This window comes from Necator americanus, chromosome I, assembly GCF_031761385.1.
Source record: "Necator americanus strain Aroian chromosome I, whole genome shotgun sequence".
NCBI classification, from domain to species: domain Eukaryota; kingdom Metazoa; phylum Nematoda; class Chromadorea; order Rhabditida; family Ancylostomatidae; genus Necator; species Necator americanus.
Window position 1 is genome coordinate 25,824,006 of NC_087371.1, and position 15,711 is coordinate 25,839,716.

Genomic DNA, 15,711 nt, shown 5'->3' on the forward strand with positions numbered 1-15,711 from the left:
TAACCATAGAAGTTATAACATATATGACTTCATATCTCTACTCAAATTTATCCTGAAAAATGGTCTCTGTAAAGTAGGTAACAGATTATTTAAACAAATCGCAGGAGTCCCACAAGGCAGTAATATCAGTCCAGTTTATGCAGACCTTACCTTCTCAAATTATTAGTACATTTACAGCTTTAATCTTTATAAACCTAATTTTATTTCATCTTTTTAGATGTATGGATGATTTACTAATTAAACATAATAGTAAAAAAGAAAGTCTTGTAAATATACCAGAACAAATTTGCCAGAAGGTTTTGATTTTGGAAAAAAAAAACTAGTAGTGCATATTACGATTGTTATTTTTTAGACTCACACATCTATTGCAACAACGATCATTTGTACACTAAACAATACAACAAGACAGAATTATTCAATTTCTCCGTTTCTAGATTCTGTCACGGTAATTCCTTTATCTCTAGTACTCCTAAACCCGCTATTATACATACTGAAACTCTTGGTGTACCTGGAAACTGTAGTTTTTATGCTGATTGTCTTGGCAGACTGCACATTATGCTCAAGCTTTTGACTACATTAAAAGCCTCACCCCACGAATCTGAGGTGGTGCAGATTTCAGGTGGAGTATTCTTATAAGGGATAGTAGATTATGGAGAGGAGGGTGATTCCGTCCATTTCTTCCTAATTGCCGTAAAAAAACGGCCCGAAAGATGCGACGCGTGCACAAAGCTGGCGCGCTCCAATCGAACTCGTTGTAGAAAATAGCGCGCCGGAACGCTCCAAACCGTATCTTCCGAGCCGTTTTTACGGCAATTAGGAAGAAATGGATGGAATCACTCTTCTCTCAATAATCTACGATCCTCTACACGAATACTCCACCTGAAATCCGTACCAACTCAGATTCGTGGGATGATGCCTTTAAACTCGACAAGATTATTATTATTATTATTTTGGCTATTTTCTAATACTTGATTAGTCATAAGCAGACCACTTATAAATGTCCTAAGCTTTATAAAATACGAGAAGAAAATTCAAGAAATGTGCCAAAACATTAGTATCTAGTCTGCCGCTGTGATCTCTTTGACCTGTTTTTAACACTTGCCCATGCATTGATGCCTTATGACGCCCTGGTTCGCTGTAAATAGCTGGGTCAAAATTGATTCCTTATTATATTCATTATTTCTTACTGATGAGGGAGGAGAGTGAGTTACTATTATTATTATTATTATTATTATTATTATTATTATTACTATTATTATTATTATTATTATTATTATTTCTATTTTACTATACTCTATTCCCTTAAATCGCCTAAGGGCAGAGGCGAAACGGATTCCTAGACTATGTTCTAATCTATCCACCTAGTATTCAATTCCATTGTATTCCAATCTTTACTTTCTATTCTAATCCTCAATTCTTCTATTTGGAATATCATTTGTTTTAAACATTTGGACCATCAGACGCTCTTCTTCACAACCCAAACTCGTAAAAACTTTCGAAAGAGCACTGGGACGCAGACGTTGAGTCAAGGAAAGAAAGGTTTGACGAAAAATATGATTTATCACATGTGTCGAACCAAAACGAACAATATCAAAATTGAAGTCTGTTACAAGCAAGGAGAAGGAATCATGGTCCAAGAAAAAAAAACAAAGGTTTGAGTGTAGATACGCGCGCTGGACTGAACGTGTCCCATACGTACATATATTGCGCTGACAGTAGTGAAAGAAATTTCCCTACGTGGGCAATTTTGAATGAAAAAACCTTACAGTGCAAGAATACAGAATATGGTTTGAATTAAATGAAAACAAACTCTAAAAGATAAAAATTAGGTATATTTAAGAATTTTATGTCCCATTCGGAAGAGTATTCCTCACTCTACAGAACTGTATTATTGTGATATTTTAACTCCATTAATTCATGTTTTTCTGGTCCAATAAAGTGAAGGGCCAGTTGAAAAAAAACCAAGTATTTTCAACTCATAATGGAGAGGAAGAAAAAACATCGTCGATGGTCTATCCACTTCAATATTGGAGATTTTTCCGAGATCGAAAAAAAAATCACATTGGTCGAACCAATTGTCGTGGTTTAAGCGAAATTAATTTCCTACGAATCATTTGAAAACAAAAAAAAAATACTACAAATAAATAAATAGTGTTCTTTTCACTGTCATTCTTCCCATTGTTTCCAACAATTGCCTCGTTCGATAGTTTCTCCACGCCGCTTATTAGTTTTTTTTTTTTACATATTTTGCTTTTTTTACACATTTTGCTTTGTGTTTTGCATCACGTTGTCCATGTTTTTATTGTTTTTTTTTTTGAATTTTCCGAGTCTCATTCAATATCCTCTATGCAGGGGGAAATCTTACAACCAGCTTCAGCCCGACAACGCCAACCCGATCACCTTGATCACCTTGATCACCTTGACTCCCGTTGATCTTCGAACTGGTCGAGCGGGCGCCAGTAATTCTTCCATTTGTCCCGATCGCGTGCCAGAGTAGCCCAGTGGTTCCTCCCTTCGCGTGGGACACGAAGAGCATCATATTTTTCTTCAAGGACTTCGTGAAGAAATCTGACCATCGGGTCGGCGGTCTTCCTGTAGTGCGCTTAATATCGCGGGGAACCCAGTCGCTCACGTCTCTGGTCCAACGGTTGTCATTAAAGCGCATCACTGTCCGGCCCACCTTATTTTACTTTCCTTGGCAAACGCGGCAGCGTCTCTAATCTTCGATCGCTGACGTAGGAGAGAACTTCGAATCCCGTCCCTCACTTGCGTGAAACGGGATACTCCTAGCATCACTCTCTCAATTGCGCGTTCAATGACGCTCACCGCGTTTTCTTCCTGCTTGCGAAATGCCCAGGTTTCCGAAGCATAGGTCAAGCAGGAAGTACGGTGGTGTTGAAGGGTAGCACGGAGCCGGGTGTTCCTGGTCTTCTTCACTACATCCTCGATGCTCTTGTACGCTCCCCAAGCCGCTCGTCTCCTGCCCAGCTCGGGGGTCAGGTCGTTCATCATGTTCAGTTCCCGACCCAGATAAACGTAGCTGGTGCATTCGGATATGTTCGTTCCGTTGAGCGTGAATGGGGCATCCGAGACCCATCCGTTCCGCATGAACATCGTCTTTTGCAGATTCAGCTGAAGACCGATGCATCCACATGTTTCGTCGAATTCGGTCGCATTCGTTCCGCTTGGCTGATGCTGGTGTTACCAGTACGATGTCATCAGCAAAGCGCAAATGGTGTAGCTGCCGACCATCAACCTTCACTCCCATGTCGTCCCATTCCAACTTTCGCATTGCGTTCTCGAGGGTGGCTGTGAATATTTTGGGTGAAATTGTATCACCCTGTCGGACCCCCTCTTCACGTCAATGACGATGTTCTTGTAGAATGGCGAAATTCCGGTCGTGAAGTTACTGTACAACTCTCGAAGTACCTTTATATATTGAGTAGGGACGCCTTGGTTGTCCAAGGCTTCCACGACCGCTTCCGTCTCAACCGAGTCGAAAGCCTTCTTTAAGTCGATGAAGGTGAGACAGAGCGGCATCTTGTACTCTCGTGATACCTCGATGAGTTTCGAAACAGTGTGAATGTGGTCAATCGTGCTGAATCCTTTTCGAAACCCTGCTTGCTCGCATGGCTGTCCTTCATCCAAGACTTTTTCAATCCTATTAAGGATTACTCTTGTAAAGAGCTTGTAGATGACGCACAGTAGGCGCGATAGTTGCCGATGTCATGTGGATCTCCCTTTTTATACAACAACACGGTCTTGCTGGTCTTCCACTGTTTAGGAACCTTGCATTCCGACAGATAACGTGTAAAGAGCCTCGCCAGGGTGTTGATGAGTACTGGCGGAAGGCTCTTCAGGTGTTCTGGTCTTATTCTGTCGGGACCGGGTGCCGTACGATTTCTTACCGACATGATAGCGTGTCGTATTTCGGACGGGACAACCTCTGGAATGACTTGTCCATCTTCCCTCAGATGGTGAGGAGGCAAGTGGACATGGCTGTAGAAGAGATCAGAGTAGAAGTCGTAGATGATTTTCTCCACCCCTTTCTCGAAGCAATTGTTGTTCCCTTTGGGTTCCAGAGCAGTCATCCTCGTCTTGCGACTGGCGAAGTCTCGACGGGCATAGCGGATGCTTTTCCCCGCCTCTGCAGCTTCAGCCAGCACTTCTGCTCTTCTCTCTTTAAGGTCTTCCTTTATCGCCTCTCGGCAAAGCCTTGCGAGCTCGGACGTGAGTTCTTGGTTCCCTGGGCTCGTGCTGCTCCACGCTGGCGTATCAGCTCAAGAGTTTCAGAGACAGGCGCCTCTTGGTGGTTTTAAAACTCTCAGCCTTCTTCGCGCAGTCGTGAAGGTGTTCAACAAGCCGGTCATATTCCTCGTCGATGATGTCCACTGCGGAATCTTCCCAAAAGCCGGCTAGCGTAACGAAGAGATCCCAGTTGATGGTAGTCCTGAGATTTCTCTCCCTGAACTTAGCAACTTTCTCTGCTCTCCTTGTGAAGGAAAATCTTCCTCGGAGGAGGCGATGGTCCGATCCCGTATAGAACTTTGGTACAACAGTGACGTCCGTCAGGCAGAACCTTTTATTGACGATGATGTGGTTTATTTCATTACGGTACCTCCACCGGGTGACTCCCACGTCCAGCGTAGAGAGGAGAGCTTCTGGAATTGTGAGTTCCCATAGATGGTCTTAGTCGTCATGATGAACTCGGAGAACCTCTTCCCCTGTTCATTCCATTCCAACCCGATCAACTACAAAAAAAAAACTGAATATGTCGGAAATTTGTTCCTCAATTTATCAACTTGAAGCTCCATGTTAAAGACTAGGATAAACGAGAATCAATAAAACTAAAGAGAAAATCAAATAGGACCTTCTTTTAGGATGAGAAATTCTCTATCGTATGATATATAAAATTTTAAAAATACCTTTCATGTCTATGAACTGTCATTATGTACTTTTCCTGAAGTTCTAAGCGTATGCAGCTGGTGTTGGCAAGAGGTCCCGCTGCGATTGCAGAGTTGGCCGTGAGACAGCAGCGCGACGACTTCTGTCCGCACACGGGTTCAAATTAATTGCAAAAAAAAGCCATCTGAAAAATTGATGTCCGGAAAGCTGTGTTTATGCAGAAGAAGGAAATAAACCGGGAAGAACCAGCTAGTCCACATCCGATACGTTTCGTTGTGTTTCGAGGCAGATCACCGCAAACACGAAAGGAAGGTAGAGGTATGTCACCCTGGTAAAGTTGAAGTATTATGAGGTGAAGTATCGGACTTCCCAACGCATTTATTGTGACAATTTTACGCAAACCGCGCAGAAAATATACAAAATATGTAGAGATGCGGGCTCAGCTAAGGCAAAATAGCGGACATCAACTTTCCTATTGATATTTATTATATTAAAATATTGTGACAGTGGTATTTCTAACAGAGCATTCTAGTAAACCAGAGGAAGTAGTGGGAAACGCATAAGAACGAAGACGAAAGAAAGGGCTTGAAAGAAGAGGCAGCAGAAATATCGATCCTATCATTGTAGAAGCGTTCAGAAACAATTTTTCATCGTTTTCTAAAGGTATTGTGTTAGAAAACTGACAGTGTGGAATACTGGAAGAAAACATAGAGTCCAAGGTGTAGATAGATTACGAATATGGTTGTGGCACAATTTCTCCCAATAGTCCTGAAACGTGGGCACGGCGTTTGTTCCTCCGAGGTGCGTTAGAACGCAGAACCACTCTTGTACACTTCCCTCAGCAGCCTATTCATTGCTTTCACATGAACGGGCTGCTGAGGAGGCCTTATAGATTCTAGACCGCTCGCTCGTGGAAGCGGCGCGTGCACAAGAATGGCGCGCATTTTCACGTGCCTTGTAGGAAAAAACGCCGTTCGTACGCGGTTTTCCAGGACGATTGTAGGGAACTGAACGAGACCAAGCTCATAATCACTATCTAAATGGCAAATTCTATGTTCTCCATCAGGTTCTCACACGATGTTAATTTCATGGTATACTCCCTTTAAATGCGTTTACTATTCCTCTGTAGCCAAAGCCCTATAGCTTAGCTTAGAAAAGAACTACTACTTCTTTCACCCCAACACCAAAAAAAAATCCTAGTTTTAAATCTCATTAGTCGAGGAATATTCTTCGTGTGAGCAATCAGCGAGATGTAGTCTGAATAACTTGATCCTAAATTTACAAAAAAATATTGCTAGGATTTCTTAAACAGTAAAATTAGCACATCTTCTGAGCGAAATAAAATCCATCTACGAATAGCTGACCGCAAAGTAGCACCGTGATTAAATCCCCATTTTGTTTCATTGTGACGCGTAGATTAGATTTCGCTTTTTCAAGAGTTTCTTCCAAAGTAGTGCATTATTTACTCATTCGTAGAAAAAAATCCACAATCAAGAACAGATTTCGCCCTCTTAGGATTGGAAGAAACCTGAAGAGCATGGAGTCATTTAACACCCACCCTGATGAGAATTGAAGAGTTCTCCTATATAAATAAGTACTAAAAGTAAATTTTTAGTGCCCCACCCATTCAGAGAGATGAGGTCATAGAAAGGAGAAAAGCGTTGTGAACTGGAGTAACTAGATCACTCCTCCGAAGATAATGATAAAAATTTATGAAAGTTGGAAAGTTATCTAAGAAAAAAACAGAGATGTAATTTTTCTGCTGGCGTAACCGGGAAAATGTTGAAAATATCGAAAAAAAAAAAAATCTAGCTTCTGGACTGGTAGTTTTTTTTTTCTAAAAATGACCTTGAACATGAACTGCCCCCACAAAAAGAAAAGCTTCAGTTTGTCCAACCACAAAACTCATTACACCACCGGCAATGTATATCTTATTGACGAAACGGAGCCAATCTAAGTAGATTAGTGCTGCACTAATCTGACGAAGCAACTCTCCATACCCACGTGAACGAATCGGAAATGTTAAGAGTTATGTAGTTGGGTAAATTGAGCCCTTCGGTGCTAATGAGTCCTATGATTCCTAACTTTGCGAGCAATGGTATGCTTGTTCGCTGCTATGTCTCCTTGAAAAGCTATTGAAACCCGATTACACATAAAAATCAACTAGCATAAAAAATTTCAGCAATTTTAACTTACAAAAAAAATTACGTAGCCTGTTCGTGTCCCTGTTCACATTGTGATCATCTGAGAGCGCAGCGCGGTATGTCACGTCTCTTAGTTTTGGTGTTGAGCAATTCAGAAATTTGTACTGATTTGAGTATGGGACCTCTTCCAGTTTAGAAATTTCCACTCAGATAGGTATATATAACTTCTAGCTCGTTCTTGGAAGAGCTAATGGAGAGATACCTAGAAAATGGATGCGGCGCCAGTCAGATCCGCAAACGTGGACTTCAATTCCTGAACCCGACTGACGAACACAAGCACTCGAAAGCGAGGTCCCATTGCTGCATTTTCATGGACCCAAATGTATTTTTTAAAGGGGACTGAGTAGCGCAAAATCTTCTCAATAAAAATCCTCTAAATGTTTGTCTTTTGCCTTATAATCCAGGAAAATAAGCGTTCTCCACACCATATATGGTTTCTGTACCAAAAATTTGTGCCAAAAATTCAGCTTAGTTGAGGATTCAGTTATGATTAAGGATATTAAAGATTTCTGTTCAAAGATGTGTTGTAGTAATGTACATACCGTAGTCTTTTTGAGAATGTAGACTAATAATAAAAACAACGAATAACAAATAAAACAAAAAATAAAACATAAAATTGTATGGAAACTTGACGTCTCTCGTGACCAGTCCGTATCTATTATTCAGACATAGGGAGGAGAAGAACAAATTTTAAAAGGACTAAAGGATGCTGACATCTGACAGGAATGAGTTAAATAGAAAATTTGAACAAATTTTCTAAAAAACAATTTTGAAAGGACTTTTGTAAGTAGACAAGAAAAATATATCTAATTTTACAAAGTCCATACAAATACTAAAAGGAATTAATGAAATACTTTTACGACCTGTACACAAGGTTCTTAATTCACTTTATTGGGTAACGTTTCATCCAATATTTTTTATCAATACCTTTTGTCGATTCAATATTTATCGAAAGTGGGAACATTCCCTGAAGGAATTATCCTTCTGAATTTTTTAAAAGAAAAAATCAGAGACTGAGTCAACTTTTGAAAGTTCATTCTTCGAATTTTTTTCTGATTTTCAGAACTCCAAGATTATAATTCATAGAACCATAATTATTAGTGGACAAAAAACTATCATAAGGAAAAAAGTGCAATCCAGGATATTTTTAGAAACTCCTACGATAAAACAGAGATCACTTGACATAAATGTGATGATTTTTTATGCATATATGTTATGTTTCACAAGGAAAGTGTTCGTAACGATGAATTCCACACCACCTGGATATCCTAGCGCTAGAGCTGCTTGTTACCGAATCACACTGAACCATTTCTTACAGCAACCTCAGACATGTGTTATTCAGATGAGCGATCGATAAATGTTCGTATTTTCTCAGCTTCAAACCCCAAAGAAAAAGCAGTTTATTGCAAGCGCTGTTGTTTTTCCGAGTTAACGCACAATTTATGACACTGCGGGTGGCTGAAAAATGTTTGCCCCATCGCACTGGATAAGCCCTCAGATCCTAGTGATTTGTATGTATTGTACAATTACACTTTGTATGACCGCACATGCATCAGAATCTCCTCAAATTTTGTGCTGGCGTGATCGAAAAAAACTAGAAATGGAAACAAGAGAAAGTCGTGTGCAGCAATTCAGTTATCCCTCATTTTTTATTCTATCTACTAGAGAATTTGAGTAAAATGAGGACAAATTAACAGAGCTAGGAAGAAGGAAAAGCGGAGAGGGAGAAGGAGGAAATTTCTGTAGAGATTTCAAGTTTTTGTTTATTTTTTCTTATTACTTCTCATCTTTTTATTATTTATATTTATTATTTACTTATTCTTTATTATTATTATTTCTTCATTATTGAAAAAAGTGGATTAATAATGCACCTAAACAATGGATTATCTTCAAATAAGGGGACATAACTGTAGTGTAGAATGGACAGAATTTAAACAAAAAAGTTATTTTGTTTTTAGTTATCACAATATTCTAATTATTTTTTACTTTATTAGTTTTATTCAAATCAGGTCAATACAATGGATGGTAGAAAGTTCTAACTTCCAGCTTCTAACTCCAGTGAAGTCTTTTTTCTTGCAGTAAGCAGTTGTGTTATGACTCAAGTACACAGCATGCAAATTAGCCCTTTTATGGAGACGACCTCCAAGGAAGGAACTACTATAAATAAGGAAGACTAGGACTTAAAACAGTATGAATGGATTGAAGTGAAATCAGGAACAACTATAAAGTATTCAGGAAGTTATATTCTAGAGAAAAGACGAATTTTTGAAGTAGGAATGGACTTCGCTCTTTCTGCGGTTTCTAACCAGTCCTAAATTCAAAAACAATTGATTGGTCCCCTTATGTCTAACTAAAAACAGAAAAGCGTCTTTACTCTGGTCATTTTCTAGAACCACACACGTTCACGAACCATTTTTTTATTCGCAAAATACCCCCATGAAATCGGTGGTAATATCATGACATTGAACCAAAAAATAAAAAGAAAAAAGAAAACGATCCCCAGCTATTTTCGTATGAAGCAGAAAAAAAAAGAAATTGCAAGAATTCCATGTTAATTTTGCATGTACAATACATACCCACAGGTACAGTCGGCATCTAACGTCTTCAACCGAGCTACCGCAACGTAGCGGCTGTACTGCACGCCCTTCCAACGCTTGATACAGTTCGTTCGTCCTACCTTTCTCTCGGATTTACACAAGACACATAGCTATCGCCAAGGTGAATACAATCGCCTACGACCGTGTATTTAGCGTATATGAAAGAGTTAGGAGCTGTTGTAGCGCAGTCGGTAAGAGGTTCGGCTATGATTGTTCGATTGATGGCTTAAAGCTGCCCAATGACAACCAACCTATTCGTCTTTTAGGGTCGATAAATTGGTACCGGACGTGTCTGGAAGTATGAAAACATTGGCTTGATACATCGCTTAGCCTCCGGAACTCATTCCACGGGTTCTACAGCGTTCATAAACCTTAAACGATTCTGAAAAGAAGTCGAACACGTAGGCGCATCTCCTTAGGGATTAATTAACGCCGCGCACTTCCCCTTTTATACTTTCGTCGCGTTCGTTAAAGGCATCACTCCACGAATCTGAGGTGGTACGGATTTCAGGTGGAGTATTCGTATACGGGATGGGAGACTACGGAGAGGAGGGTGATTCCGTCCATTTCTTCCTAATTGCCGTAAAAAACGGCCCGAAAGATGCATCGCCGCACTGGGTTGGCGCGCTCCAGTCAAACTCCTTGTAGAAAATAGTGCGCCGGAACGCTCGAAGCCGTATCTTCCGGGCCGTCTTTTACGGCAATTAGGAAGAAATGGACGGAATCACTCCCCTCTCCATAGTCTCTCATCCCGTATACGAATACTCCACCTGAAATCCGTACCAGCTCAGATTCGTGGAGTGATGCTTTTAACGAACGCGACGAAAGTATAAAAGGCTTAAAAGGTTTCCCCTGGTTGATTACATTTTCAATGTCTCCCTTCCAAAATTCATTTGTTCCTGACAATGAATACCTCTCCAGCACGATTTAAAAAAATTTAATCTAACACATTGCTCGCCATTTAGTAATAGTTAAGTGAATATATAATTTGGTGGACAATTTTCTTCTTGGAGCAAGTTGGAAATTAGGTTACTAAATGATGACTTTGTAGTGCTCCTATCGGATTCAGATTCAATGTGGAGATTTTTGATGACGCAAGGATCAGTGCTGAAATGTTATGAGTTTTTTGAAGAAAGAAATTCCATCGCATACTTTGTGTAAAGAAAAATGAAGGTTGGCGATTCTTTACACATGTTGGAAAATGCCAACTGCACATATTGCCAAAATAAATGCGACAACAACAAATTTTTTTCTAGGCAAAATTGTGTTACGTGCATAAATGCCCTGTATGTCCTTGAATAAATAAACGTTGTTGGGAACAGCACAGGAAAAAGAACCTCAAATCAATCTTTTTTATTGTGAACCTATGACTTGGTGTCGGAGCGGGTGTAGCGGCGGATTCGGTAAGAGATTCCGCCGTGATCGTATCGTGATCGTGGTTCGAAACCGCCCTAGTGCCAACCAAGCCTTCCATCCCTCCGGAGTCGATAAATTGGTACCAGGCTTGTCTGGGAAGATAGAAACACTGACTTGGTTATCGGCTCACCCCCGCAAGTCATTGTATAGGCCAACACGGGTTCCAAAACCTCAATGACCAGGAATCCAGTGGAACGTGTTGGCGCATCCAAAGTGGATTGATACACGAGTGACTTTTCTTATCCTTAACCTGGTATCGCAGTCGGAGAAAGATGACAAAGATGATTACGCTTGCATCTTATCTATTCCCCGTGGCTATAGTTCAGGAACAGCGAGTCTTCGAAAATCTTACGGATCCCAACGAAAACTTTCATATCCCTAATCTCTACAGAACAAAATCACCGTTTAATAACTTCTATGGCCAGGATGTTGCCATGGTATTAAAAGAACACGTGCTCAAACGTTGACTAACGTCACAAAATGGTTACGCATGGAAAAACGCACGCGACAACGGAAATTTCAAGACGAGCTGAAAAAGCGTTGTTCTCTACATTTCTGCTTGTGGTTTATACCGAAAACGCCTTTCCAACGGTTTCTTTCTTAATAAGGTTCATTTTAATCATTTTCGGAATTCTCCTTTTGGCTTACCGTATCCGATAGAGGGGGTAGGTGTCCTAGAACGAGCCGCATTAATCTTACTCTTGCTGTCGTTTCTTTTTCACAACTGAGGAATGGGCTACAGACATTTCCGTTGAGACAGCTTGAATTATCTAAGATTATCTCCAGAAAAGAGATCTATTACCCAGTCAACGTATCCTTAACAACAGATCCCGAAGGATTCGAGAATGAGTTAAAACACCCTCGATTTTCGCTTCCATTAGTGTGATCCGCCTTTTTCCAGAACGGCGCAGACGAAATTGTGTTCTAAGCGAAGAAGACGTGCGGACAATGGCTTGTTGCTAGCAAACACGCCGATCGATTCGTGTCCAGAGTAAGAGTCCGGACCGAATATCGGATTACCTACGTATGACTGACTCTGTCTGCCAGCTGAGAGGAGCTCGGTTTGAGGATGAGCGCAGTGACCGCTCGTCACTCATCGTTCAATTAAAACATTTTAAGATTTAACTAGGGTTGTGCGCATTAATTAGGGAAAACTAATTAGTTAATTAGTATTAGTTAATTAGACGAAGAATACGTGTTTGTATTCTTCAACGATGTTGTGAAAAAAGCAGAAGAGACATGAAGGAGGGTAGAGTTCACCTCAAGGGTTTCCACTTCATTCATAGGTTTAGATTATGTAAGATTGCTTAACAATGTGTTTCAATCCTGGAATTTGCTAATGAAAAAGAAAATAAGGAGAGGAAATTAAACAACTTTTTACATTTAATTTTTGGTCTAATTTTTACATTTAAATTTTAATTCAATTAAAAGCAACTTTTCACATTCAATCTTCTAAAAAGGAACGAAGTTTGAGCAAATACCGACGCAACAAGTAAATATGGAAGAGCTTCATCGCATTTATCCAACAAAAAGAGAGTTTCACAAGAAGATAGGTGGGAATGACTTTATTTTTTTTTCTGAAGTCTTTTCTTTTGTTTGAATATTATGATATTACCGCCGATTTCACGCGAGTACACTACAAAAGCCAAACTGGATCGTCAAGAAGTCAGAATAAAGACGCTTTAGTTTTTCTAAGTTAAACGTGAAAGGACTAATCCTAATAAGGAAAATCCTATTACGAACTCAAGTGAATAGAATCACAGAATTTATGGAGAAATTCGCAGAATTTCTTCAGGATTTTTTTTTTTTTGCGTTCTTTTGGATTTGAGACTTGAGATTTGGGGCTTTCTTTCTTCACTATATGAAAGAGTGAGTACTAAGGTAAACAACATTTCGAAAGGGAAAAAGGAAAAAAAGGCTACTAGAGAGACCCCAACGCACGTGAAAGAATTCTCATATCCACAGCTTTTTCATAGTTTTCCTGAAAATCGTTTCTAATCCATGTGAAAGGCAAAGATGCAAGAAAAACAATGCAAAATCTCAAAGTCCACCATTTTTCCTCTTTCTATTGTCTTTTTTTCTCATGAAATATTCCCAAGTATTATTTCTATGATACTATGCCTTTCATATTCCGAATAATTAAGAACATAAAAATTCTGTATAGCATAAATTTCACGTGCAATTCGTGCAGACTCACTTTTTGTGGCTAAAATGGAATTTTAGAAACAAAAGGATTAAAATGAAATAAAATGAGAATGCTAATAAAATAATGCTAATAATAAAGACAATGCTAATAAAATGGAGATTCAGTAATAGTACCTATATGAATCCGAATAATTTTAAAGACGACACGAATCTATGCTTAAAAATGTTCTGATGAGGTCCGCATAGGTCAGAAAATGAAAACTCAACTTGAAATTAAAAACAACTGAGGTAAGAGAAGAGAATATCTCGTATGAGACCGAAAAACTTCATTTTATTTCCAACGATTGCGATCGAAACAGCAGTTTGTGCCCTGCTATGCTCTTTTTTTTTATGTATTACCTCACATAAAGTAAAAATAAAGGATAAAGTCACTTGCGTATCAATCCGTTTGGGATGCGCCAACGCGTTTTACAGGAATTTGTAAATGTTGAAGTTTTTTGGAACGCTTATTGGCTTATACAATGAATTGCAGGGGTCAGCCGATGATCAAGTCAGTGTTTTTATCCTCCCAGACAAGTCTGCTACCAATTTATCGATCCCGGAGGGATGAAAGGCTTGGTTTGCACTAGGGCGGATTCGAACCCTCGACCGTGTGGCTACAACGGACCTCTAACCGACTGCGCCACACCCGCTCTATTACATCACATATCATGTACAAACACCCTCTGCTTTATTCTAATTTTAGAAAAAACCTAAGAGATATGAGATGAGCTCTGAGTTAGAGTTTATTCTTGGTTGTGTCAGTTCACCGTCTTAAATAATATTTTCGCCAGTAGAGAACCAAAAATAACCGAAAAAATTGCAATTTTATGACTGGATGGCTAGACTGGGTACATAGCTGTGAGACGTCCACTTCAAAACCCATAGATGCAAACAACAAACGTGGAATGCGACCAGTTAGCTGTACTTTTCCAAAATTACTTCCTTGGACACCTCATCCGGAAGCCTTCCTTTAGGCAGGTGGAAAACGAGATAGATGTTGTATCATTGTTGGTATGTTGAAAACACGAAAAAATCTAAAATTCCTCAGTTTTTGACTTTTTAATTTTTTAATTCGGGATTTTGTCATTTTTTTTTGGAAAGAGCTAAAACGTTCTGGATAACTGCTCATCTGGGATGCGAAACTTACAAGTTCGAAGAGTTTCGGATAGTCCCACGTGGTTGCAGCTTGCGAGAACGTAAAATAATGTGAAAGATTTTTGATATAAGCATTTTGGCGATTGTGGCAGACAGGGAGGATTTCGCAGCAACCTCCGCTTGAGAAGATGCAGCCTATCATTTTCTGAGCAATTTTATTTTCTTTCTAGGAAATTCGCAAACCTAATCGAGATGAAGAAAATGTTCAGAAAAATAAAGTAGTGCGCCTTTTAATCAGAGGTCATTAAATAAAAATTTTAAGAGTTTCCATTGCGTGAACGACATGAGCTGTATTCTTTGAGCAGTGAACAATGTTTCCACATTCATCAAAACAAATCATCTGCGAGACGAGTTTCAACTCATACCGCCATATTTAGAGATTTTCATAGTGGAGGTCGTGACACGATCTGATGTTTTAGTCAGCTGTTGGTCGTTGACATCGATTTGCGCGCCGTGTACGCTGGGGCAGTGGACACCCAGAAACCCATGACGAGTACGTCAATAGCGAAAAATGTGTGGGCCAATTGATATTGAATAGTCCACGAGGATGAAGGAGCCAGAAAATTAAGCACGATGATTCCGGAAATTGAGGACTAGCTTCAGGAAAAGTGAAGTGGAAATTCAATGTGATCTCCAGAACTCCAGCGACAGAAAGAAACACAGAAACACAAGTTAAATGAAAATTAATGTGAATTTAACGAAGACCTCAGCGAAAATATAACTGTAAAGCAAAAACGAAGCAAACAACGAAGAAAAACACGAAAACAAGTAATTTTAAGAATAAAAGCACATGAATTCTGCTAGATACGGAACTCACCTTTGCATCCGCCTTCTTCTTCACGACTATCCTTGGCTTCTTCACTTTATCCTCCCTTTTCAGCTGCGAAACCCTAAAAATAACGGCGACTCAGTCAGCCTTGCCCGGACGTTGCACAACGTTGATCACCTATGCTTCTCGGACGGTAGATGATTAAGATCGGACAAATTGATCTTTCCAAGTCCAAGTGAAACTCCTCTAGCGGCAAGCATCACGTCCTGGAATGCGTGCGTATACTACGGATGTGGAGGAATGCGGCTGCAAATCCAGAGGGTGCAAGAGCGTGGGGGAGGAAGCGGGCGTGACTCGACGTAATTGCCGAAAACAAAGAGGGAACATGAGCATGCTCCGCCCTCTCGGGGTTAGTGTTGGCAACTGCTGCTGTGGATAACGAGAGGCAGCCGATGCTGACTGAGTGCTGAGTTCTATT

General features: G+C 39.9%; 2 protein-coding genes across 4 annotated transcripts; both read right to left on the reverse strand.

Annotated features, from left to right (window-relative positions):
• Positions 1 to 2,344: 2,344 nt before the first annotated feature.
• Positions 2,345 to 2,665, reverse strand: RB195_006875 (uncharacterized protein; the record flags this gene model as incomplete). Its single annotated transcript, XM_064180206.1, has 1 exon — positions 2,345 to 2,665. The coding sequence occupies one exon, from the start codon at positions 2,663 to 2,665 to the stop codon at positions 2,345 to 2,347; it is 321 nt and encodes a 106-aa protein (XP_064037096.1).
• Positions 2,666 to 2,812: 147 nt separating this feature from the next.
• RB195_006876 (uncharacterized protein) lies at positions 2,813 to 15,493 on the reverse strand (the record flags this gene model as incomplete). Of its 3 annotated transcripts, XM_064180209.1 has the most annotated exons (7): positions 2,813 to 3,340; positions 3,430 to 3,598; positions 3,676 to 4,267; positions 4,323 to 4,465; positions 11,822 to 11,892; positions 15,282 to 15,354; positions 15,411 to 15,493. In XM_064180209.1, the coding sequence occupies 7 exons, from the start codon at positions 15,491 to 15,493 to the stop codon at positions 2,813 to 2,815; spliced, it is 1,659 nt and encodes a 552-aa protein (XP_064037097.1). The 3 variants fall into 3 exon arrangements, with proteins under 3 accessions (XP_064037097.1, XP_064037098.1, XP_064037099.1); XM_064180208.1 differs by lacking the exons at positions 2,813 to 3,340; positions 3,430 to 3,598; positions 4,323 to 4,465; positions 11,822 to 11,892 and adding an exon at positions 4,619 to 4,751 and having other exon boundaries at positions 3,672 to 4,279; XM_064180207.1 differs by lacking the exons at positions 3,430 to 3,598; positions 3,676 to 4,267; positions 4,323 to 4,465; ... (1 more) ...; positions 15,282 to 15,354; positions 15,411 to 15,493 and having other exon boundaries at positions 2,813 to 3,292.
• Positions 15,494 to 15,711: the final 218 nt, after the last annotated feature.